Source organism: Triturus cristatus, chromosome 4_2 (assembly GCF_964204655.1).
Source record: "Triturus cristatus chromosome 4_2, aTriCri1.1, whole genome shotgun sequence".
NCBI classification, from domain to species: domain Eukaryota; kingdom Metazoa; phylum Chordata; class Amphibia; order Caudata; family Salamandridae; genus Triturus; species Triturus cristatus.
This window is the reverse complement of record NC_140586.1, coordinates 782,395,657-782,423,003: the sequence shown is the minus strand read 5'-3', so window position 1 is coordinate 782,423,003 and position 27,347 is coordinate 782,395,657. Positions and strand designations below refer to the sequence as shown.

Genomic DNA, 27,347 nt, shown 5'->3' with positions numbered 1-27,347 from the left:
CTCCTGCCTCTTTATGTACCCCTCTTGCTTCTATCTACACCTCTCTTGCTTCTTTCTGCACCTCTCTTGCCTCATTCTGCACCCTTCTTCCTTCTTTCTGCACCTCTCCTGCCTCTTTCTGCACATCTGTTGCTTCTTTCTGCACTTATCTTGCCTCTTTCTGCACTCTTCTTGCCTCTTTCTGCACCTCTATTGGTTCTTTCTGCACTCCTCTTGCATCTTTCTGCATCCCTTTTCCTTCTTTCTGCACCTCTCTTGCTTCTTTCTGCACTTCTGTTGTCTTTTTTTGCACTTCTGTTGTCTCTTTCTGCAACTCTGTTGCTTCTTTCTGCACTTCTCCTGCCTCTTTCTGCACCTCTGTTGCTTTTTTCAGCACTTCTCTTGCCTCTTTTTGCACTCCTCTTCCCTCTTTCTGTACCTCTCTTGCCTCCTTCTGTAACTATATTGCCTCTTTCTATAGTTCTCTTGCTCTTTCTGCACCTCTGTTGCTTCTTTCTGCACTTCTCTTGCAAATATCTGCACCCCTCTAGCCTCTTTCTGCACCCGTTCCCTATTTCTGCACCCCTGTTCTATCTTTCTGAACCTTGTTTGCGGAACTTTCTTGCCTCTTTTTGCAGTTCTCTTACCTCCTTTTGCACCTCTGTTGCTTCTTTGTGCACTTCTCTTGCCTCTTTCTGCACCCATCTTGCCTCTTTCTGCACCCATTTTGCTTCTTTCTGAACTTCTCTTGCTTCTTTCTCCACCCCTGTTGTCTCTTTCTGCACCCCTCTTCCCTCTTTCTGCATCCCTTTTCCTTCTTTCTGTACCTCTCTTGCCTCTTTCTGCACTTCTGTTGTCTTGTTTTGCACCTCTTTTGTCTCTTTCTGCAACTCTTTTGCTTTTTTCTGCACTTCTCCTGCCTCTTTCTGCACCCCTGTTGCTTTTTTCAGCACTTCTCTTGCCTCTTTCTGTACTCATCTTCCCTCTTTCTGCACCTCTCTTGCCTCATTCTGTAACTCTATTGCCTCTTTCTATAGTTCTCTTGCTCTTTCTGCACATCTGTTGCTTCTTTCTGCACTTCTCTTGCCTCTTTCAGCACCCCTCTTGCCTCTGTCTGCACCAATGTTGGTTCTGCAGTTCTCTTGCCTTTTTCTGTGCATCTATTGCCTCTTTCTGCATTTCTCTTGCCTCTTTCTGCACTTCTCTTGCCTCTTTCTGCATTTCTATTGCTTCTTTCTATGCGTCTCATGCTTCTTTCTGTGCTTGTCTTGCTTCTTTCTGCACTTCTACTGCCTCTTTCAGCACCCCTCTTGCCTCTGTCTGCAGCTCTGTTGGTCCTTGCTGTAGTTCTCTTGCCTCTTTCTGTACCTCTCTTGCCTTTTTAAGCATTTCTCTAGCTTTTTTCTGCACCCCGCTTGCCTCTTTCTGCGCTTTTCTTGCTTCCTTCTGCACTTATCTTGCCTCTTTCTGCACCTCTCTTGCCTTTTGCAGCATTTATCTAGCCTTGTTCTGCCTCTTTCTGCACATCTGTTGCTTATTTCTGAACTTCTATTGCTTCTTTCTGCACCTCTCTTGCTTCTTTCTTCACCCCTCTTGCGTCATTCTGCATCCCTTTTCCTCTTTCTGCACCTCTCTTGCCTCTGTCTGCACCAATGTTGGTTCTGCAGTTCTCTTGCCTCTTTTTGCACCTCTCTTGCCTCTTTCTGTGCTTATCTTGCCTCTTTCTGCACTTTTCTTGTCTCTTTCTGCATTTCTGTTGCTTCTTTCTGCGCTTCTCTTGCTTCTTTCTGTGCTTCTCTTGCTTCTTTGTGCACTTCTACTGCCTCTTTCAGCGCCGCTCTTGCCTCTGTCTGCAGCTTTGTTGGTTCTTTCTGCAGTTCTCTTGCCTTTATCTGTACCCCTCTTGTCTTTTTAAGCATTTCTCCAGCTTTTTTCTGCACCCCGCTTGCCTCTTTCGGTGCTTCTCTTGCTTCTTTCTGCACTTCTCATGCTTCTTTTTGTGCTTCTCTTGCCTCTTTCAGCACCCCTCTCTCCTCTGTCTGCACCTATATTGCTTCTTTCTACACTTCTCTTGCATCTTTCTGCACCTCTCTTCCCTCTTTCTGCACCTCTCTTGCCTCTTTCTACAGTTCTCTTGCCTCTTTCTGCACCTCTGTTGCTTCTTTCTGCACTTCTCTTGCCTATTTCAGTACCCCTCTTGCCTCTGTCTGCACCTCTGTTGGTTCTTTCTGCAGTTCTCTTGCCTCTTTCTGCACCCCTCCTGCCTTTCACAGCATTTCTCTAGCCTTTTTGTGCCTCTGTGCACATCTGTTGCTTCTTTCTGCACTTCTATTGCTTCTTTCTGCACCTCTCACTTCTTACTTCACCCCTCTTGCGTCTTTCTGCATCCCTCTTTCTGCACCCCTCTTGCCTCTTTCTGCACCTCTCTTGCTTCTTTCTGCCCCCTGTTTGTGTCTATTTGCAACCCTGCACTTCTGTTGTTTCTTTCTGCGCTTCTCATGCTTCTCTTGCTTCTTTCTGCATTTCTACTGCCTCTTTCAGCACCCCTCTTGCCTCTGTCTGCAGCTCTGTTGGTTCTTTCTGCAGTTCTCTTGCCTCTTTCACTACCTCTCTTGCCTTTTTAAGCATTTCTCTAGCTTTTTTCTGCACCCCACTTGCCTCTTTCTGCGCTTCTCTTGCTTCCTTCTGCACTTCTCTTGCCTCTTTCTGCACCTCTCTTGCTTCTTTCTGCACCCCTCTTGCATCTTTCTGCACCCCTCTTCCCTTTTTCTGCACCTCTCTTTCATCTTTTTGCAGCGTTCTTGCCTCTTCCTGCACCCCTCTTGCCTCTTTCTGCAGCTATCTTGCCACTTTCAGCATCTCACTTGCCTCTTTCTGCACGTCTGTTGTCTTTTTTTGCACTTCTGTTGTCTCTTTCTGCAACTCTGTTGCTTCTTTCTGCACTTCTGCCTCTTTCTGCACCTCTGTTGCTTTTTTCAGCACTTCTCTTGCCTTTTCTGCACTCCTCTTCCCTCTTTCTGCACCTCTCTTGCCTCCTTCTGTAACTATATTGCTTCTTTCTATAGTTCTCTTGCTTTTTCTGCACATCTGTTGCTTCTTTCTGCACTTCTCTTGCCTCTTGCAGCACCCCTCTTGCCTCTGTCTGCACCAATGTTGGTTCTGCAGCTCTCTTGCCTTTTTCTGTGCATCTCTTGTCTCTTTCAGCACCCCTCTTGCCTCTTTCTGCACCTCTGTTGGTTCTTTCTGCACTTCTCTTGCCTCTTTGTGCACCCCTCTTGCATCTTTCTGCACCCGTCTTCCCTCTTTCTGCACCTCTCTTGCCTACTTCTACACCTCTCTTGCCTCTTTTACAGTTCTCTTGTCTCTTTCTGCAAATCTCTTGTCTCTTTCATCACTTCTCTTGCTTCTTTCTGCACGTCTCTTGCCTCTTTCTGCACATCTGTTGGTTCTTTCTGCAATTCTCCTGCCTCTTTATGTACCCCTCTTGCTTCTATCTACACCTCTCTTGCTTCTTTCTGCACCTCTCTTGCCTCATTCTGCACCCTTCTTCCTTCTTTCTGCACCTCTCCTGCCTCTTTCTGCACATCTGTTGCTTCTTTCTGCACTTATCTTGCCTCTTTCTGCACTCTTCTTGCCTCTTTCTGCACCTCTATTGGTTCTTTCTGCACTCCTCTTGCATCTTTCTGCATCCCTTTTCCTTCTTTCTGCACCTCTCTTGCTTCTTTCTGCACTTCTGTTGTCTTTTTTTGCACTTCTGTTGTCTCTTTCTGCAACTCTGTTGCTTCTTTCTGCACTTCTCCTGCCTCTTTCTGCACCTCTGTTGCTTTTTTCAGCACTTCTCTTGCCTCTTTCTGCACTCCTCTTCCCTCTTTCTGTACCTCTCTTGCCTCCTTCTGTAACTATATTGCCTCTTTCTATAGTTCTCTTGCTCTTTCTGCACGTCTGTTGCTTCTTTCTGCACTTCTCTTGCAAATATCTGCACCCCTCTAGCCTCTTTCTGCACCCGTTCCCTATTTCTGCACCCCTGTTCTATCTTTCTGAACCTTGTTTGCGGAACCTTCTTGCCTCTTTTTGCAGTTCTCTTACCTCCTTTTGCACTTCTGTTGCTTCTTTGTGCACTTCTCTTGCCTCTTTCTGCACCCATCTTGCCTCTTTCCGCACCCATTTTGCTTCTTTCTGAACTTCTCTTGCTTCTTTCTCCACCCCTGTTGTCTCTTTCTGCACCCCTCTTCCCTCTTTCTGCATCCCTTTTCCTTCTTTCTGTACCTCTCTTGCCTCTTTCTGCACTTCTGTTGTCTTGTTTTGCACTTCTTTTGTCTCTTTCTGCAACTCTTTTGCTTTTTTCTGCACTTCTCCTGCCTCTTTCTGCACCCCTGTTGCTTTTTTCAGCACTTCTCTTGCCTCTTTCTGTACTCCTCTTCCCTCTTTCTGCACCTCTCTTGCCTCATTCTGTAACTCTATTGCCTCTTTCTATAGTTCTCTTGCTCTTTCTGCACATCTGTTGCTTCTTTCTGCACTTCTCTTGCCTCTTTCAGCACCCCTCTTGCCTCTGTCTGCACCAATGTTGGTTCTGCAGTTCTCTTGCCTTTTTCTGTGCATCTATTGCCTCTTTCTGCATTTCTCTTGCCTCTTTCTGCACTTCTCTTGCCTCTTTCTGCATTTCTATTGCTTCTTTCTATGCGTCTCATGCTTCTTTCTGTGCTTGTCTTGCTTCTTTCTGCACTTCTACTGCCTCTTTCAGCACCCCTCTTGCCTCTGTCTGCAGCTCTGTTGGTCCTTGCTGTAGTTCTCTTGCCTCTTTCTGTACCTCTCTTGCCTTTTTAAGCATTTCTCTAGCTTTTTTATGCACCCCGCTTGCCTCTTTCTGTGCTTTTCTTGCTTCCTTCTGCACTTCTCTTGCCTCTTTCTGCACCTCTCTTGCCTTTTGCAGCATTTACCTAGCCTTGTTCTGCCTCTTTCTGCACATCTGTTGCTTATTTCTGAACTTCTATTGCTTCTTTCTGCACCTCTCTTGCTTCTTTCTTCACCCCTCTTGCGTCATTCTGCATCCCTTTTCCTCTTTCTGCACCTCTCTTGCCTCTGTCTGCACCAATGTTGGTTCTGCAGTTCTCTTGCCTCTTTTTGCACCTCTCTTGCCTCTTTCTGTGCTTATCTTGCCTCTTTCTGCACTTTTCTTGTCTCTTTCTGCATTTCTGTTGCTTCTTTCTGCGCTTCTCTTGCTTCTTTCTGTGCTTCTCTTGCTTCTTTCTGCACTTCTACTGCCTCTTTCAGCGCCGCTCTTGCCTCTGTCTGCAGCTCTGTTGGTTCTTTCTGCAGTTCTCTTGCCTTTATCTGTACCTCTCTTGTCTTTTTAAGCATTTCTCCAGCTTTTTTCTGCACCCCGCTTGCCTCTTTTGGTGCTTCTCTTGCTTCTTTCTGCACTTCTCATGCTTCTTTTTGTGCTTCTCTTGCCTCTTTCAGCACCCCTCTCTCCTCTGTCTGCACCTATATTGCTTCTTTCTACACTTCTCTTGCATCTTTGTGCACCTCTCTTCCCTCTTTCTGCACCTCTCTTGCCTCTTTCTACAGTTATCTTGCCTCTTTCTGCACCTCTGTTGCTTCTTTCTGCACTTCTCTTGCCTCTTTCAGTACCCCTCTTGCCTCTGTCTGCACCTCTGTTGGTTCTTTCTGCAGTTCTCTTGCCTCTTTCTGCACCCCTCCTGCCTTTCACAGCATTTCTCTAGCCTTTTTGTGCCTCTGTGCACATCTGTTGCTTCTTTCTGCACTTCTATTGCTTCTTTCTGCACCTCTCACTTCTTACTTCACCCCTCTTGCGTCTTTCTGCATCCCTCTTTCTGCACCCCTCTTGCCTCTTTCTGCACCTCTCTTGCTTCTTTCTGCCCCCTGTTTGTGTCTATTTGCAACCCTCTTCCCTGTTTCTGCACCTCTCTTGCCTCCTTCTATAGTTCTCTTGCCTCTTTCTGCACCTCTGTTTCTTCTTTCTGCACTTCTCTTGCCTCTTTCAGCACTCCTCTTTCCTCTGTCTGCACCAATGTTGGTTCTACAGTTCTCCTGCCTCTTTCTGCACCTCTCTTGCCTTTTTCTGCTCATCTCTTGCCTATTTCTGCCCTTCTCTTGCTTTTTTCTGTGCTGCTCTTGCTTGTTTCTGCACTTCTACTGCCTCTTTCAGCGCCCCTCTTGCCTCTGTCTGCACCTCTATTGGGTCTTTCTGCAGTTCTCTTGCCTCTTTCTGCACCTCTCTTGCCTTTTTTAGCATTTTCTGGCCTTTTTCTGCACCCCGCATGCCTCTTTCTGCGCTTCTCTTGCTTCTTTCTGCGCTTCTCTTGCTTCTTTCTGCACTTCTCCTGCCTCTTTCAGCACCCCTCTTCCTGCACCCATCTTGCGTCTTTCTGCACCCCTCTTCCATCTTTCTGTACCTTTCTTGCCTCCTTCTGCACCTCTCTTTCCTCTTTCTACAGTTCTCTTGCCTCTTTCTGGACTTCCGTCACTTTTTTCTGCACTTCTCTTGCCTCTTTCAGCACCCCCCTTGCCTCTGTCTGCACCTCTGTGGGTTCTTTCTGCAGTTCTCTTGCCTGTTTCTGCACCTCTCTTGCTTTTTTTAGCATTTCTCTAATCTTTTTCTGTACCCCCTTGCCTCTTCCTGCACTTCTGGTGCTTCTTTCGGCACTTCTGTTGCTTCTTTCTGCACTTCTCTTGCTTCTTTCTGCACCTCTTGTTCCTTTCTGCATCCCTCTCACCTCTTTTTACACCCATCTTCCCTGTTTCTGCACCTCTCTTCCTTCTTTCTGCACCCCTGTTCCTACTTTCTGCACCTCTCATGCCTTTTTCTGCACTTCCATTGCCGCTTTCTGCACCTCGGTTGGTTCTTTCTGCACTTCTCTTGCTTCTGTCTGCAACCCTGTTGCCTCTTTCTGCACATGTTGTTTCTTTATGCACTTCTATTGCTTATTTCTGCACCTCTCTTTCTTCTTTCTCCACCCCTCTTACGTTTTTCTGCATACCTCTTCCCTCTTTCTTTACCTCTCATGCCTCCTTCTGCACCTCTCTTGCCTCTTTCTATAGTTCTCTTGCCTCTTTGTTCACCTCTGTTGCTTCTTTCTGCATTACTCTTGCCTCTTTCCGCACCTCTCTTGCCTCTGTCTGCACCAATGTTGGGTCTTTCTGCAATTCTCTTGCCTCTTTCTGCTCTTCTCTTGCTTCTTTCTGCGCTTCTCTTGCTTCTTTCTGCACCCCTCTTGCCTCTTTCTGCACCTCTGTTGCTTCTTTCTGCACTTCTCTTGCTTGTTTCTGCACCTCTCTTGCTTGTTTCTGTACCCCTCTTGCCTCTTTCTGCACTGCTGTTCCTTCTTTCTGCACCTCTCTGGTCTCCTTCTGCACCCCTCTTGCCTCTTTCTACAGTTCTCTTGCCTCTTTCTGTACCTCTGTTGCTTCTTTCTGCACTTCTCTTGCCTCTTTCTGCACCTCTCTTGTCTTTTTCTGCGTATCTCTTTCCTCTTTCTGCACTTTTCTTGCTTCTTTCTGCGCTTCTCTTGCTTCTTTTTTCACTTCTCCTGCCTCTTTCTGCACTTCTATCGCCTTTCTGCACCTCTGTTGGTTCTTTCTGCACTTCTCTTGCCTCTTTCTACACCCCTCTTGCCTCTTTCCTCACCTCTGTTGCTTCTTTCTGCATTTCTCTTGCTTGTTTCTGCACCTTTATTGTCTCCTTCTGCACATCCCTTGCCTCATTCTACAGTTCTCTTGCATCTTTCTGTACCTCTGTTGCTTCTTTCTGCCTTCCTCTTGCCTCTTTCAGCACCCCTCTTGCATCTGGATGCACCTCTGTTGGTTCTTTCTGCAGTTCTATTGCCTCTATATATGTTCTACCTATGTAGGCATAGTTAGAAATTAGCATTTACTGAAATTCACTGAAAAAAACACAGGTTTCAGGGATGTTATAGTTAGGGATTAGCATTTAAAAAACCTTAGAAATTCACTGAAAAAAACACAGGTTTCAGAGACGTTATAGTTAGGGATTAGCATTTAAAAAACCTTAGAAATTAATTGAAAAAAACCACAGGTTTCAGGGACGTTATTGTTAGACTGACATTTCACTCGTACAAAACAGAGAAATTCGGCCGTTTAGCTAACTATAGCTCGCGCCCCTGCAATGCACTGCTGATGACATCACATATTACATCACTCATGACATGGTCATCACTGATAACATCTCAAATGACATCACTGACAACCTGCGCAGGCTATATGGAGTGCTCCACACGATCCCGGTTCCAGATGGCCCGCAAACTGCGCAGATGGCTCTTGAGGGATCCATGGCCTTCGACAGCATTGAAAGTTGGGTATTGGCCCTAATTTCTGCAAATGGGTGAGGCTCCTCTATCAAGACCCGATGGCACAAGTGTGAGTCAACGGCGTGTTGTCAGGACAGTTTCACTTGTTGAGAGTAACAAGACAGGGATGCCTTCTGTCTCCCCTACTATTTGCGCTGGCATTGAAGCCTGACCTTCATCATACACCCCTCGCTGCAACGATGGATTTAGGCCCAGATCTCTGTACTGGGGTGAATGTATGACATTGTTCTGCATTCTGTCCATCAACTGTTGTTTTTGCATTTGTCACCCCGAGTGGGACGGGTATGCTCAGACGTGAGTCCCGTGCTCTCCATGCCACTGGAATCAAGCTATCCTGGCTGAAGAGGGGTGATACCCCGAAACCGGTCCTAGGATGCTTGTTTCCAGTCCAGGGAGGACCTGGCTTGGCAATTCGGGCTGGACTGTTCCCATGAGGCACAGGGTCAAGACTGATTTGCATACGGCTGGGTTCAAACTGGAATGGCATGGTGAGCAAAAACACGATGGATTTAGGCCCAGATCTCTGTACTGGGGTGAATGTATGACATTGTTCCGCATTCTGTCCATCAATTGTTGTTTTTGCATTTGTCACCCCGAGTGGGACGGGTATGCTCAGACGTGAGTCCCGTGCTCTCCATGCCACTGGAATCAAGCTATTCTGGCTGAAGAGGGGTGAAACCCCAAAACCGGTCCTAGGATGCTTGTTTCCAGTCCAGGGAGGACGTGGCTTGGCAGTTCGGGCTGGACTGTTCCCATGAGGCACAGGGTCAAGACTGATTTGCATACGGCTGGGTTCAAACTGGAATGGCATGGTGAGCAAAAAAACGATGGATTTAGGCCCAGATTTCTGTACTGGGGTGAATGTATGACATTGTTCTGCATTCTGTCCATCAATTGTTGTTTTTGCATTTGTCACCCCGAGTGGGACGGGTATGCTCAGACGTGAGTCCCGTGCTCTCCATGCCACTGGAATCAAGCTATCCTGGCTGAAGAGGGGTGAAACCCCGAAACCGGTCCTAGGATGCTTGTTTCCAGTCCAGGGAGGACCTGGCTTGGCAGTTCGGGCTGGACTGTTCCCATGAGGCACAGGGTCAAGACTAATTTGCATATGGCTGGGTTCAAACTGGAATGGCATGGTGAGCAAAAAAACGATGGATTTAGGCCCAGATCTCTGTACTTGGGTGAATGTATGACATTGTTCTGCATTCTGTCCATCAATTGTTGTTTTTGGCATTGAAGCCTTGGCACACTTGAAAAGGAGGGACCCTATGATATGGGGTATTGAGGCACCAGGAGGCTGGGAAGATCCTATTTCGTTATACGCTGATGATATTTTGTTGTATCTCGCAAGGCCCTACAACTCAATTGCCAGGGTGCTACATTTCTTTGATTTGTTTAGGAGCTATTCGGGATGTACTATAAATTGGGAAAACTCAGTGGTGTATCAGTTGGCAGGCCCCCCCCCCCAGAGACTACCGGTGCAGTGCATGGCACCAGTGGTAAAAGAGGGCTTTAAATATTTGGGGATTTAGGTGGTGCGGAATCAACAGCTGTTTCTGGAAAATAATATTAACTCCCAGATGGAGATACTCCGTAGGGATGCACAACATTGGTGAATACTACCGTTGTCTCTTGCAGGCAGAGCACCCTCTTCAAGATGATGGCCCTGCCGCGCTAGTTATACATCCTGCAAAATACCCCCTATCTCGTCCCGCCGACGGTTTTCAAAAAGATCGTCCAAGCTACTCGGTAACTGCTGTGGCAGGTAGGTACGCCTAGGACCGCATTACACAAGTTGCAACGAGGGGTGTTTGATGAAAGTCTGGAGATACCGGATATACACTTTACTAATGGGCATCGCAACTACTAGTTGTAAATGATTGGGTATACTCGGATAGAGATGAGCCAGCATATAGAGTAGACCGAGACACTATGCCTGAGGGGAATTGGGAGCCACTGCTGTACTCGCGAAAATTTTCCTAGCTGGCCCTCACATATGGTGGTTGTTGTGACGTGCTGGAGGGAGGCAAATCGGGCTCTGGGGTGGCAAAATAGGCTGACTAGCAGAATGCCGCTGTGGGCTAGTGTAGGGTTGGGAGAAGTTTCCACGCTCCAGGGGTTTGCAGGCTGGAAAACAATCTGAATAGATAGACTGGTGGATGTATGGAGGGAGGGAGACCCACTTTCGTTTGAAGACCTACAGCGGGAGTTTGAGCTGGCTGAGGCTCAGAGGTTCAGTTATTTAAGACTTCAACATGCACTGCTGACTCAGTTGAAGAGCGACACCTTTCTTGCTGACTACTCTCCCCTAGAGGATAGATTATTAATAGACACTATACCTGAGAAAGCAACCTCATCGATATACCTAAAATTAATTAATAATTTGCCGGACCGGCTGACAGCCTAAAGAGCCACCTGGACGGACGGCCTCGGCAGCATAGAGGATGAGGAGTGGCAGGAGGCACTCCAGGGCCCGAGGGAGGTAGCAATACGAGTATGCTTCAGATTGATCCAGCTCCTGATTTTGCATTGCTCCTACTACCCTTCAACGCTCCTCTATAAAATTGGTAGGGCTCCATCAGCGCAGTGCGTCCGTGGTTGCCAGAGTGAGGGCACTTTTCTCCACATCCTATGGGAATGTCCTAAAATCGCCCAGTTCTAACACAGGGTCTCGGCATCTATGGTCAGAGTAGTGGGTAAAGATGTGCCGCTAGATGCAAAATGGCACCTGCTAATCATCAAGGGTGAGACAGTTTGGCCCAAATACGTCACCATCTGGCTCACCTTGGCAGCGGGGGTCGTGAAACACAACATTGCTAGGGGGTGGGGGCAACGATCCCTCCCTCAGTCACCGATTGGGAAAAAGAAATGGATTGGTGCCAGAGGCCAGAGGAAACAGTCTATAAAAGTAGAGGGTGCATAAAGAAATGGGAGAAGTTGTGGGCGCCATGGCGGGCATACAGGGGGACATTGGAGGGCCCCTTGGAAGCCGGAGCAGCTTTGGCCAACTAAATAATGCTGCTTGTTTTACGTGGACTTCTCCTTGTTTGTATTATGATTTCTTCCTCGCCCTGTCACTTATTCTTATATCCAATGTGAACGTATACCCGATGTGCATGCACTGGCAAATGTAATTATACTGTCTATTGAGCTTTTCAATAAAAAAAAAGAGTTTAAAAAAAATCAAATGACATCACTGATGACATCATCCACGTAATATCTGATGCACCTCCTCACACCCTAACATGCCCTTTCATACACCCACTCTAAAATACAGACTACCATTCTCTAAACCATAGACACACCAATACCAGTTAGTACATACCCACTCACTGAGCATAGGTCTACTCACACATCCACTCACTAACCCATACAGTCAATCATACACGCAGTCCCTCATCAATACAGCCACTGATATATGCACTCATACAGACACTTACATACCGCCACTCACCCATAGAGTTACTCAAACACCTAGTCAGTCATCCAAAGAATCAATCACACTGCCATTTACTCACCTATACTGTTATACACACACACCACTTCACTTATTCGTACAGATAGTAACACATACTTACTCTCTTATACAATCACTGACACAGAGACACACTCATCCATACAGCCACTCTCACAATCACTCACTCTCACATTTAGTCACTTATATACTCCAACACTCACATATACTGCCTTTCACATATGTAGTTACTTACACATATACCACTGAGACATCCATTCACTCACCAACACAGCCATACGCACACTCACTCACCCATACAGCCCCTTGCAGATGCAGTCATGAACCTATACACCCATTGAATCACTCACTCACTCATCCATGCAGGGAGTCACATCCCACCACCCACCCCCACATACAGGCACCCATACAGGTACTCAGACAACCAATCATTAACCCATATAGACACTCATGAAGCTACTCACCAACTCATACAGCCACTTACACATCAAATGACAGACTGATACAGACATTCACACAGTTTAGTCATTCACCCATGCATTCACTAAGACACGTTTAATCACTCACTTATACATTCAGTCATGCACCCACTAAATCATCCCTTCAGATACTCATACTCCCACTCATTCCTCAATACACCTTGGCCTATATATTCATAAAATTCTTAAACTTTTTAAAAACACTCAGTCACTGGATGATGTCATCAATGATGTCATTTGAGATGTCATCAGTGGTCATCAGTGATGTCAATGACCATTTCATGAGTGATGTATTATATGACGTCATCAGCAGTGCATTACGGGGGCGCAGGTTATAGTTAGTTTATCTAACTATAACGGGAACATTTCTCTGGTTTTGTACGAGTGAAATGTCAGCCTAACTATAAAGTCCCTAAAACCTGTGGTTTTTTCCAATGAATATACATATATATATTTATTTTACGTACATATATGTATGCTTTAGCTCCAACCCCTATTAAGAAAGCTGCATAGGATTACAACCCTTGCCATACCTTTAGGAATACACTTATGTAAACTTCCTAATATTGTTTTCTGTTTATTTTTACAGACCCAAAGGATAATGTCGTCTACTCCAGCTTAATTCCATGGATCGGTTTGTATTCCATATTTCCTAATGTCTAAATGCAACATGACAGAGCTTTATGTAACATTAACAAGCAGAAAATGCCTGTCCTTGGCGTCATAATTGCTATATTGAGCTATAATAACATTATACATTAGCTTAGCTGGAAACTCGCTCAAGAGCCAGCACTGGGGTTTCATGGTAAATAAAAAACAAATGTGAACTTGTAACTTCACATTTCATGTGTATTGGCCCCCATGTTCCAGAATGCTTTGTGCTTTTGGATGAAAAGCCAGGACTCACTGAAAATCTCTCTCCTAACATGGGGTCAGTTAAGAGCTATTTAAAAGTGTTTATACATGTACAATGATGGCTGGCGCTGAGCATCAATCATTTTCTGACAGTTAATATCCTCGTAATACGGTATTTATATAGTTCTTATAAGCTCATGAATGCTTCTGAAGGCTTTGAGAAGAGAATGTGCCTTACAAGAGGCTCAAAGATACTTTGGCACACAGTTCCACATTTCTTAACAGATTGACTCATAGATACTTAGGTCACAAAAGCTGTCAAAAATGTTTTGAGTAACAGAGAAAGCGTAGGAGTATTTTGTAGTACTTAATCAAGCATCATCAAGTGTTTTGTAGATAAACACAGTATTAGCTTGATTTTTAGTTTGCTTGTTACACCTTTTTTATCTTATTTCTTCAGAATGTGATAGAACATAGAGATTCAGTCACAAAAGATTCACAACAATAGAAAAATAATGAAACTAAGTAATACATAATTTCTTCTTAGTTCTTAGATATCCCAGAAGTCCAACATATTTACTTAGTCCGCTAATTACTTATATCTTTGTGAGGTTTGGAGTTTCTCTAGCGTCAGAATAATCTTCAGAAACTGCAGAGTTCTTTTGACACTTTAGAGTTCTTTTGACACTTTAGAGTTCTTTTGACACTTTAGAGTTCTTTTGACACTTTAGAGTTCTTTTGACACTTTAGAGTGACACTTTAGAGTTCTTTTGACACTTTAGAGTTCTTTTGACACTTTAGAGTGACACTTTAGAGTTCTTTTGACACTTTAGAGTTCTTTTAACACTTTAGAGTTCTTTTGACACTTTAGAGTTCTTTTGATAGGCAAACATGGGGCGAATGACAGAAGATTCCAGGTTCTCCCTGGGGCACTTTGTCTTTATGTTGTATCCCATCTTCAGTCTGGTCCGACGTCCGACAGTTTCCCGCAGTACAATAAACATAAAGGGCTGGTAAGTAACTTCATGGTTTGCACAGTCAGCCTGAACCATGCACCATATGGATTGTAATGAGGCATTAGCTCTGACAAAAGCTTAAGTCCAGAATCACCTTCAATAGTGCTCAAAACAAACAAAAAGAAGCTCCTTCACACGAAGGGCCCAGGCCTCCATTTTTATTAGGTTGAAGACACTGAAATGTTCCTCCCTCTGTGGTTTTACTTCCTGCTTGTCCTCGGCTCCACCGGTTGGCCACTCCCCTGCTGAAAGGAGAAGACATTTTTAAAGGGACCAGGTTTGCACCGTGCGGCGTCCGGCAGTATAGTATACATAGGGGGAGTTCCTTCAGTTTGGGAGGGGGGAACCAAGGCATAACTCCCGGTACGTCCTCAACCCCCCCCCCCCCCGACAATCTTCAGCATATATTTCTTCATTATCCCTGACTCTACTCATTTTGGAGCCCAGTTTTCAAAAGTTGGAGACCCAGTTGGTTTCTGGTTTATTTAATTAACGGACCTAGCAATAGCATTTCGATCAAGACTTGCTTAATCTGAGCATTAGAAAGACTTCGATTATCTGAAGGACATCCCGGAAAAGTTCACATCAGGCTAGAAATTCAGTCAGTGTTTTCCCATTATTTTTCTGTTAAGCGATTGCTGTCTCCTTACCCCGTTTATTGGTGATTTTATCAAAGAAATTTACCTGAGAGTGGTGCAATAAATGTATACCAATAACCTATACAATTGTTTATTGGAGTTCTTTATTTCTGAAGAATTTCTGAATTGTCATCAGTTTTACCAAGCATAGTCATATCGAAGGTGCTCAGTAGTTGAACAAACTGTTGTTGAGACTTCCAAATTCTGTTCAAACGAAAAATAGCTGACAAGACAAATCCATTATCTTGCCATCTCTTAATTTCTATTTTGTAGTCCATAACTCCATTGATTTCTGTAGGTGGGTATTGCAGTATGAGTGGTTGGCCATGTGCGGTGCTGGAATTACTGCAGATCTGAGCTGGAGCACTTTACTACTTTTTGGGTCCCAGTTTGTGCTGTATGATTTTAGAATTGCAGTTTGTGACTAGGAATGTGCTTACTCTTTTGTGGGTGGGTAGGCGTGCCTCTCTCAACCCCTCTGTGAGCCTCTTTTAACCCCTCCTTATTCCTCCTTGTTACCTTCCCCCTCAGTAGTAAATATACCCATTTTTCAAGCCACTCACCTCTGTACCTCCCACATTTACTACTAAAATATATACTTATGTGTGCGGACTCTCCTCACTCAGGGCAGAGATCTCCACACAGAAAAGATAGGAGAGACAGAGGCATACACTCTGCATATAAGTTTGTAAATATAATTTTGAATGCTTTGTACTACTACAAAAAGTACTACAAAATGCAGTTGTAAATTGGCCCCTATGTTAATAACCAATTACAATAATGTAACAAAAATAGAGATGAAAGGAAAAGACACATATTCATGTATCCATAGTTTCCTCTTGAAATCTACTTATGTACTTTTCAAGAATAACTGGGTCTGAATGTAGTAATAGTTTTGTTGTTGTGCGTAACTTTAAAGGCACAAGGATATATTAATTTCTTCGAAGTAGGCCAGAGGTCCAAGAGCTGTTTCATCTATCTAGTAGTCGATTTTGTAACAACTTGGCCAATGAATATTCAATGGTCAACCAAGTTATTTCTTTTCTTTCTTTTGAGGCTGAAATAACTTTCATCAAGTCCATATATTTCAGAAAAAGGAACTATCATTCTTCTTAGAGTAACTTTGAGTCCTTCTGTATCTCCTGGACAGGTCATCTACATGCCCACTGACAACAGGTTAAGTCTCAGCGACAGGATACCTGTGGGGTGACAGCTGCGCTATATAAGGTTACATTACATTACATCACATTACCATCCCCAGCAGAAAGATGTGGTTTATTGCCCATTTCAGGAGCTCTTTGTTTCTTAAAAAGATGACTCCTCAAATCTAACACGTGAGAGAAAACGCTTCTATGAATGACATTACATCACCATCCTTACCCTCTGGTATACCAAAAATTTGCAAGTATAACATACATTTGAACTTGTTTTTTTTTATTTCTATTTTCCAAATCTTTCATATGCTGTCTAATTTTAGGTGTTTAATTTCCAACTCCAGTTTTAATACTCTTAACATAACATCCTTCGCATTAGCTATACGCTGTGTTTGTTTAAAAGCACCAGATGACTTGCTGATTCCTTTCATTAGGTCTCGCCTGATCCAGCGCATGCACTGGTCTGGCCGAGACACTTAGTCAGTGGCTTTTCGAAGTGCTACCAAATGCTTTTCCCGGCCACCAGCTTGCGATTACGCGCACAAGCGCACGCGCCTCGCTCCGCCTCTCCAATGCAGCGCGCCTCGCTCCACCCCTCCCCAACCACAGAGCACGTCCCCGCTATCGTGATCGCTTTCACAGACGCGCGGCCATGTTGTGTTGTTTAGCTGTCTTCATCGTGCACTTCTCTCCCCTGCGTTTTTTGCTCGCCCGTATGCTTCTCCCCATTGCCTCTGCTCCTCCCACGCTCCCCATGTTACTTTCACATCCCTCCTGCCCTCTTCGTGTTCAGTTAATTTGTTTAGCTGTCTTCCTCGTGCACTTCTCTCCCCTGCGTTTTTCGCTCGCCCATATGCTTCTCCCCATTGCCTCCCCACACTTTCATGCTCACCATGTTGCTTTCACGTCCCTCCTGCCCTCTTCGTGTTCAGTTCATATCCATCCCCTCAACCAACCCCATGTTGCTCTCACAACCACCCCCTCACCCTTCCCTGTGTTCCTTCAGCACTATCCGCCCCCGCTGCTTCCATGTTATCCAGTGTGGCTCCAGATTTATACCATGCTGTGAGAAGTTGGCCTGATATATGCTGTCCACTAGTTATAGTGGGCACCTTGTATCAGTCCAAACAACCCCTTTTTGGTTATAGGTTAAAGACAACCTTTATTGAAAGCTATCCTAGTGGTAGCTATGGAGAGCAGCCTTCAGGCTAAGTCTTGAAGGAATGTAAAGCAGCTTGTTTTACCAGTCTATAATCTCTTGAGTCACTAAATGAAAGATATCTTCACCAGGTATATATATAAGGTATATGTATTTATTAGTAAACACACCCTCCTAGTCTCTTTATGAGACTAGAGGTCAAAACACATAAGTTACACTTCAATAATCACAGTAAAATAGCACAAATACACGTCAGGCCCTAGGGGCGAGCCAAACCATATACTAAAATAGTGGTATAAGAACCACGACTTAACTAGACACAAGGCCTAGAGTATGTAGAATCACTGGGATCCCAAGGAACCACCCAAGGTAGTGACACAGGGCACCAAATCACTCAATAGCATTGAAAAACTTATGAGCACTATAGTTGCACAGTAGTCATGAAATACATGAACTAGAGATGCGAGTGTATTTTAAAGAGATCTTTTTACTCCTTATAGAAATACTACTGGAGTTCGAACAAAAGACATACAGGTGAGTGCATTAGGCCTCACATTTGGTGTGCATGGAACACATGTAAGAAGCCCAAATTAGGACTCATAAGTAGGCTTTATAAACACCACGCCCTGACGAAGGCCCCAGACCCGACTGGGCTATTTAGGGAGGGCCGAAACATGTTGGCATTGAACAGAGGGTATAATTGAACACACGAAGGTTCAAAAAAACCCCAACATCAGGCTTTTATCTATATCACAAGTGCCTCAGAATAAAGGATCAAGAGGAGGTACACTTGTAGGTATTTTTAACGAATACACCAAAAAAATCTGGTTCGCCTCTTAAACCAGTGACCTACTTATCAGAACTCCCGGTATATCTATGGTTGAGTCCGCCCAGATAGTATCACCTTATCTGGGTGTGGAGGTAACGCCGATGATGAAGCATGTCACTATTATGTGAGTGAGGCGTTTCCGTCAAAAAAAAAAATACAGGTGAGTGCATTAGGCCTCACATTTGGTGTGCATGGAACACATGTAAGAAGCCCAAATTAGGACTCATAAGTAGGCTTTATAAACACCACGCCCTGACGAAGGCCCCAGACCCGACTGGGCTATTTAGGGAGGGCCGAAACATGTTGGCATTGAACAGAGGGTATAATTGAACACACGAAGGTTCAAAAAAAACCCAACATCAGGCTTTTATCTATATCACAAGTGCCTCAGAATAAAGGATCAAGAGGATGTACACTTGTAGGTATTTTTAACGAATACACCAAAAAAATCTGGTTCGCCTCTTAAACCAGTGACCTACTTATCAGAACTCCCGGTATATCTATGGTTGAGTCCGCCCAGATAGTATCACCTTATCTGGGTGTGGAGGTAACGCCGATGATGAAGCATGTCACTATTATGTGAGTGAGGCGTTTCCGTCAATATCTTTGATATTCCAACTGACGCTAATACAGTAGGACCATCTTGAAAAAACTGTACCCCCGGATGGGGAATACAGTCTCAGACTACAGTTGTCCATAGTGAAAAAAAGTTGTACTGGGAGAACGCAACTGTTAGATTCATTCTCTCACTCTCCACACGTGAAAAAGAGTTTAGAGGGGCCTCCACAGCCCTGAGAGCCAATATCACGACCCTTTAAGAAAGGGTAAGGGACCCCCACAAAAAAATCTTTTGTAAAAGGGAATCCCTGTAGGTAGAACTTAGGCAACCCCCATATAGTGATCCACAAAAGGGTTTGGAATATGGCAGAAGGATTAGCCTATGATGATGACGAAATATCATCTATTCTAGCGCAACCATCATTAATTTCCGACACCACACTTACACAGGTAATCCAAAACAATGGGGACTGGGATTCATTAACTGAATTAAAAAGGACCCAACTAAAAACCCTACTACACGGAGCAATTATGACCGAATATTTAAGGGGCAACATTGCGCCAAACGGTCTGATCGTAGCAAACTCTCCACGAATCTTTCTCAATGACCCAGAATTTAGACGCTGTTGGGCACTGATCGCTTGGAAATGTACCAGAGATTGGTTGGTTTTAATTATCAAGACAGCGAAGAGACTTTCTGACGCCCTCCTCGTGGAAATTAAGACATTGGAAAATGGATTAAAAACTCAAATAACGATCGCACAATTCAAAAAGAAACTGGAAGAAAACAATAAAATCATAAATGAGTACAAAGAATACCTAACCCAAGCCAAAATTACAAAATTCCAAAAGGACCTAAAAAGGTTTCAATTTGAAAAAACTTTCCCATACTCCAAAGAAGATTACAACCCTACAGAGAAAGAAAGATCAGATCTTTCAGATACAGAAAGTACAGGATCTGAAAAATATTCCAGTGACTCATCCTTTGAAGAACGGAAGGGAAAGAATTGGAGAAGAGGAAACAGGTCCAGAAGAAATCGGGGAGTATACCAACAAATGGGCCAGTATCAACAACCACCCCCATTTGGATGGAATCCATACATGCAGCAACCTTTTCAACCTCCCCAATTTGGATACAATTGGCAACCGTACCAACAACCTTTTTTAGGGAGAGGCCCCAGGAGAGGCGGAAACAACCGGAGAGGACAAAGGGTACAATGGGAAACAAACAGAGACGATCCCACATTACAAGAACCCAGGCCCAGTACGAGCAAGGCTCCTCGGGAATATTAAATCTCAGTACCAGAGTACTCACAAAAACCCAAGAGGAGGTTTTAAATAAAGGACTGGGCTTTGTTCCAACGAACAGAACCAACATTTTCAACGTAAGGATTGAAGTGGCTGAATTTTTCAGAAGACTACGACTATCGGTCTTTTTTGAACACAGTAAAGAGGCAACTGAACAAGAGGAAGAGGAGAAAAACACGGGTCTGAGAAGAAAATCTAGATTTACCCCACCTAATCACACGATGCCACCTGCCTTACTAGCATTCGAAACAGCAGTGACACGGGAAATTGACCAACTAAAAAATCAGGATACAAGAGTGTTCAACAACCTCTCTTCCAAGGAACGGGAAACTCTTTCAGAATTTGACAAGATGCAGGACGTGATCATAAAACCTGCGGATAAGGGGGGAGCAACGGTGATTCTACCAATCGAAGTTTACAGAGGTGAATGTCTGAAACTGTTGAACGAACCCCGGAATTACCGAAGGTTACCGAGAGACCCGACCACAGATTTGAAAAAAGAAATATGCGAGATGGTAACAAAAGCAGGAGAGGAAGGGTGGATCACTAAAACAGAGGAGAACTTTTTGAAAGAAATGGATCCTAGGATTCCTTACTTTTATATACTTCCAAAGGTGCACAAAAACAAAAATCCTCCCCCAGGCCGACCAATAGTCTCTGGCATTGGTTCCATTCTGGAACCTCTGTCCAAATTCACTGATCACTTCTTGAGACCACTGGTAGAGAAAATGCCATCCTATTTGAAAGACACCCAAGACATCTTGCGTAAACTCCAGTCTCTAAGTTTCCAACCTACAACAGACCTCCTAATCACACTGGACGTAGAAGCGCTGTATACCAGCATTCCACAAGAGGCCTCTTTAAGAATGATTGAGAAATTACTAAGGCAAGAAGTATGGACGGCTATAACACCGATTCAGTTCGTGGTGGATTGTGCAAGATTAGCCCTAACAAAGAACTATTTCGAATTTGAGGGTGAATACTTTCTCCAAACCCACGGAACTTCCATGGGCATGACTTGTGCCCCAAGCATTGCCTGCCTTTACGTCCACGATTTTGAGACTACATACATCTTCAATGAGACAAACCCATATCAGATGAATCTGAATGTCTGGAAGAGATTCATTGATGATATTTTTATAATTTGGAGAGGAGATGAAAATGAAGCAAAAAACTTCCTTACATGGTTGAATACCAGGGATGAATATCTGAAATTTACCATGACGTTGAATGGAGACTCAATAACATTCCTGGACCTGAAAATCTGGGCAAAGGAAGGATCATTGGAAACTGAAGTGTTTTACAAACCAACTGATGTAAATAACTTATTAAGATATGACAGTTTCCACCCAAAGGCATTAAAAGATAATCTGCCGGTAGGGCAGTTCTTAAGATTGAGGAGGAACTGTTCAGACAAAGCCAAGTACGAAGCCCATGCAAAACAACTATTCAAGAAATTAAAGACCAAAACATACCCAGAGAAACTAGTAAAACAAGCATATAGAAGGGCCAAAAATAACAACCGAGAAGGACTCCTTGAACCAGCAGTAAGACCAGAACAAAAAAGAATTGTGTGTGTTACCACTTTTGGAACAGACTCAAATAAAATCAAGAAAATCGTCCTACGACATTGGAAAACCTTGAACTCAGGGGGCCTGAAACTGGAAAAACCCTTGTTTGCTTTTAAAAGAGGGAAATCTATAAAAGACTCTGTTGTACATACCCGCCCGAAGGTACCAACAAGACAAGGACAACAAAACACATTGTGGAACTTACCAGAGGTGGTGGGACATTTCCCATGTGGATCATGTAACGTGTGTCGGCAGACACAAGCCAGTAAGACGATCGACGTTGGTTTACAAACCCCTTGGGAGCAACGCTCCTTCAGCAACTGCAATAGCAAGAATGTGGTGTATGTAATGACCTGCATTTGTAATCAGAAATATGTAGGAATGACGACAAGAAAAGTCAAGGTCCGAATTAATGAACACCGGAGCACATTCAGATGTGGGAAAACGATAACAAAAATGATGCGTCACTTCCTGACCACTAAACATAATGAAAATGACTTCACATGGACAGTAATCGAGAAGTTACCTAACAACAGTACTGAAAAACAACTATTTAAATTAGAACAGCGATGGATCTATCGCATGTCTAGTACAACACAGGGATTGAATGAAGAAATACCATGGACGACCCTGAGTTAGCCCAAAATAAAAATTAACTGAGGGCAGACGCTGGAAGCCAATGGAAAAAAAACTTTGTGTTGACACGTACCATCAAAATGCTTAGAACTTAATGCAGGACATTAAGCAGTCTGGCTCCCATACACCGTATGAAGAATAACTACATGATACGAAGAGCGAGGAACTAAACATGAGATACAATGTAGACCTACTACCAACTAAACCAGGAAAACAAAAAAACGCAAAAAACCCACAGAACTTATATACTGATTCAGTCAGTCTCTGAGTACATTTCCAGTAAGCGGGAGTAAAATTTGTCGTGCTCGTGTATACATAATTAAAATACATGGTCTAATACCATAATTAACACTGATGCACATAGCCCCAACAAAAGCGCTTCAGTCCCTGAACACGAACAGGAGCGCGCTGACACAAGAGATAAGGGATCGTAGCAAAGGTGTTTTCTAGAAATCACGAAAAAACCGCAAAAAACCACAATACCCATGATCCCGCACCTCTCGCGAGTCGAGTAGTCCTCCGAGTGACGATAGAGGATACACGAAACGTGAAAGAGCGTCAGCCAAACCAATTGAGAGGAAGGTTTAAAAACAAGCCGAGGAAGTGCCATCACCATTCGACGGCAGGCGAGTGGTGTACTAGGCAGATCGGCGGTGGCGGCTCCTTGACGAAGTAAGTTGGGAACTTCCTGCTTCATGAGTCTTATGATTTAACGTAGATCAAAGAGGGGTGGCGAGTAACATGCTAAAACCTGATTCGTTTAGTGGAACGGTAAAATAGGACGTGAACGGGTGCTTGTATTTAAGAGGTAATACGGGTCACACGCCCACTGTTTGTCTCCTGTATGTATAACGGTAAATCTAGCGATACCATGGGAAACACGGGAAAGCAGTTCACGGTGACAACTGGAATGGGGAGTTGTATGAGTTCTCTGAAAACATAGAAGACCCACTGGGCATGATGTAGCAAACTGAGGGCGGCAATTACAGTGAGAGTATGTAATTAGCCATAAGACCGGAGGTATAACCACTATAGAGAGGGGGGAGAACAGAAGCGAGCGGACTTTGATAATACTGTCCACATGAATTCCCCATCCTTCACCCGCGTGCACTATACAAGGGGGTGTAAATAATAAATAAAGAAACCTAGTGAGAGTTTAAAGGTTTGAGACACACATCCAAACGGAAGGATAAGACAGGATGTTTGAAATAACTAAACCTTTGTTATTTAATGCAGTGTGTGACTACAGGACGCCACCTTTGACACACTCCAGCCTGCATGATGCTTAATTAGCATCCACCAGTAGGTGAGCACTGCACCGAGCAGGGTGCTATATTTCTAATGAAGTGGTAGCTGTTTTTACACACAATAAATAGAGTTATGAGCACTCAACACGCTGCTACAACATATGGATAAGAGCACAAAAAGACCACCCAGAAGTAGGGCACGTGTGATCACAACTGAAACTCGAAGGAGTTGATTACACACCGATGGTTCGGAACCCTTAGGTAAACAACGGATATGTCCCCTATAAACTAAGAAGAACTCCGTGTTTTTCTACAAACATCACAAATATGGATTAGAGCATCACTTAAGGCGGTGGAAGTCATTGTTGAGGTTGCAAATGTAATGGAGATGGCATAAAAATATGCAACACGAACATATAGTCTCACATAAAATTGAATAGTGAGCACTTAGTCAGTTGGCACCAAATCACTCAATAGCATTGAAAAACTTATGAGCACTATAGTTGCACAGTAGTCATGAAATACATGAACTAGAGATGCGAGTGTATTTTAAAGAGATCTTTTTACTCCTTATAGAAATACTACTGGAGTTCGAACAAAAGACATACAGGTGAGTGCATTAGGCCTCACATTTGGTGTGCATGGAACACATGTAAGAAGCCCAAATTAGGACTCATAAGTAGGCTTTATAAACACCACGCCCTGACGAAGGCCCCAGACCCGACTGGGCTATTTAGGGAGGGCCGAAACATGTTGGCATTGAACAGAGGGTATAATTGAACACACGAAGGTTCAAAAAAACCCCAACATCAGGCTTTTATCTATATCACAAGTGCCTCAGAATAAAGGATCAAGAGGAGGTACACTTGTAGGTATTTTTAACGAATACACCAAAAAAATCTGGTTCGCCTCTTAAACCAGTGACCTACTTATCAGAACTCCCGGTATATCTATGGTTGAGTCCGCCCAGATAGTATCACCTTATCTGGGTGTGGAGGTAACGCCGATGATGAAGCATGTCACTATTATGTGAGTGAGGCGTTTCCGTCAAAAAAAAAAATACAGGTGAGTGCATTAGGCCTCACATTTGGTGTGCATGGAACACATGTAAGAAGCCCAAATTAGGACTCATAAGTAGGCTTTATAAACACCACGCCCTGACGAAGGCCCCAGACCCGACTGGGCTATTTAGGGAGGGCCGAAACATGTTGGCATTGAACAGAGGGTATAATTGAACACACGAAGGTTCAAAAAAACCCCAACATCAGGCTTTTATCTATATCACAAGTGCCTCAGAATAAAGGATCAAGAGGAGGTACACTTGTAGGTATTTTTAACGAATACACCAAAAAAATCTGGTTCGCCTCTTAAACCAGTGACCTACTTATCAGAACTCCCGGTATATCTATGGTTGAGTCCGCCCAGATAGTATCACCTTATCTGGGTGTGGAGGTAACGCCGATGATGAAGCATGTCACTATTATGTGAGTGAGGCGTTTCCGTCAATATCTTTGATATTCCAACTGACGCTAATACAGTAGGACCATCTTGAAAAAACTGTACCCCCGGATGGGGAATACAGTCTCAGACTACAGTTGTCCATAGTGAAAAAAAGTTGTACTGGGAGAACGCAACTGTTAGATTCATTCTCTCACTCTCCACACGTGAAAAAGAGTGACACAGGGGACCCACGGGGGCCGTGTGCAGTGTGTGAACACAGCCGCAAGCTCCCGTTAGCTTCTATGGGATAAGTCGCGGTTAGATTTTCAAAGATTAGGGACACTTAGAAATGAGTCAGGACCAAACCCTTTTGGACTTAGGAAGTGCTAGGGCTAGCACCCACGGGAGCACTGGAGTACTCGTGTTACCTCACCCAGGGAAGCCGGGTGCATAGGTGTCTTTTGGTGTCGGGTCGCGTCGTCGATTTCAATGGGAGCTGGTGAAGAAGTGCTGCTGCCGTGAAGATGTAAAGTGTCCAAAGAGATCCGAGCCTGGATCGAGGATGAGAAGAACCTGAAAGCAGAGGGGACAGAGTCTGGGTCACTTGCCAGTGACTAGGAAGGCGATGAGCAGATGCCCACCGATGTCGGGTGATTTCAGGGGAAGGAGGTGAAGCTTGACTCTTCAGCCACGAGGACCAGGAGGCGTCGAGGACGACCAGGAGCTAGAATCGAGCTGTCTCACGGAGGATGTCGAGTGCTGCAGCGTCGGTGCCCGGATTGGACACAACAAGACTTGGCAACAGCAACCCACGCAGAAACAAGAAAGATACTTCGTTGCAGACCAGTAAGGTCTGGGGGACTCACCACTTGGTTGGGAGTCAGGGCACGTCTGGAGCAACCAGGAAAGACCAAGGACATGCAAAGTTACCCCCACAGGGACCCGCCAGTCGCCGGACCAGGGATCGCGAAGGGATCTCAAGACGAAACACAAAATGGCGGCCCACGGGTCACTCGGAATGACCAGGCCGACAATCTTCGGTGGATTTAGTGCTCGAGGTAGGGGCTACAAGTCAGCCCAAGCACGACTTCGAAAGACGTCAGGAAGTCAATGCACTTGCAGAAATGCACGGTGACTCATGAGGGCTACGGGTCTCAGCTTTGCTGGGGACTCGGGATGGCCTCTGAGATGTCTGGAAATCCTCTTCCTGGGCTGCAAATACTTCGGAGTCCGGTGGGAGCTTCGAGGATGCAGACCGGCAAATTGCTTTGTTGGTGCCTGCCAAGCAGGGGAGTCACTCCTTGACCCCAAGGGAGATTTCTTCAGTCCTCTGGTCTTGAGCAGAGAGTCGAAGGCCCAGTATTCAGCTTCAGAGTTTCGTCCAGGGTAATCTAAAGTCCTAAGGACAGGGGTCCCATACTTATACTAAGGTAGGGGGTTGGACATACTCTGGGGACCCACCTATGGGAGGGTTTGGAAAGAGGGGTGGCTACACCCATTTCCTTTGTCCAGTTTTGCACCAGAGTAGGGGTTGGAAGCCCCTGAACCGGTTTGAGCTGGACTATGCAAAGGGACACCAAATGTGCCCCCAGTGCAGGACTTCAAAGCACTCAGAGAGTGCTCCCACCCAGCCCCAATACACATAAGCCTGTCTGGGAGGTGGTTACACCTCCCTGTGACAGGAAACCTATCGTCCAGGCCTCCCCTGCCGGAGTTTTGGTCAGCAGCAGGAGGCCAGACCCGTGTCTGTGGCTGCAGCATCCATTTTGAGATGCCAGGGCTCTCTTAGGTTTCTACCGGGTAGATAAGTACAGTCATGTCTCTCCCTCTAGAAGGGTGGGATCATACTCCCACACCAGTTACTGGTGTGGAGGTATGATTCCAAGGTGTTCGACACCAAACACGACAAGTTTCCGTGCAGCCAGTCCAAAGTTAGCATTTACCGTTTGGTTATAATGCACTTAAGAGTATATGGTCAGGCTGCACTACCAACAGCATCAGAGAAGAGTCTCCGAACGCTGCAGAGCGGCTCTGCTCAGGCAGGGCACCCTCTCACATAGGAACCAAGAACTCTGCCTTCAGGATTGATAAGACCTGCTATAGGAGTGACGTATAGGTTTATATTCGGGTATATGGTGAGATATAGTGAACCTATATCTCAGTAAGGAGTGCATGCACCACCTTACCCAGGCTGCAGTAGCAGACATGTGGTGTCATTTTGGGTGGCTTTCCAGGGGTGGCATAATACATGCTTCAGTCCCTGGTAGGCCTCTGGGGTACCTATGCCCTGGGTACATAGTATGCCATATACTAGGGGCTTACAAGGGCACCTCAGTTCCAATCTGAACTGTACCTAAAGTACATGGAATCATTTTAGAGAGTAAGCAGCTAAGCTGGGGCCTTGATTAGCAGGGTACCAGCCTTACTAAAGTCGAAAAACAGTGAAACACCAGCAAAAAGTGGGGGTAAACATGTGAAGCAGATCCTACTCTCCTACACCCGCCCAACCCCCCCAATTGCTTCCGCTCAGAACCCTACCATTGCTTCTGTTTCTTCTCACAGGCTGCGCTTCACTTAGAAAACAAAAGAGTTTGCGTGTGTTATTCTCTCTCTGTCGCCAACCCCCCCGGTAGGTTACTTCTCTTCCACCGAATC

General features: G+C 44.9%; 1 protein-coding gene across 3 annotated transcripts in view; it reads left to right on the top strand.

Annotated features, from left to right (window-relative positions):
• The window catches only part of LOC146835042 (cytochrome P450 4B1-like), a 438,175-nt gene that overhangs the window by 112,082 nt on the left and 298,746 nt on the right, over nt 1-27,347 (top strand). For all 3 annotated transcript variants that reach the window (XR_014960677.1, XM_085602703.1, XM_085602704.1), the window contains one exon: nt 12,871-12,915. Coding sequence is in view for 2 of the 3 variants with exons in the window: in XM_085602703.1 (XP_085458829.1) it covers nt 12,871-12,915 (45 nt within the window). In the remaining variant the exon portion in view is untranslated. The remainder of the gene's footprint in view (nt 1-12,870; nt 12,916-27,347) is intronic.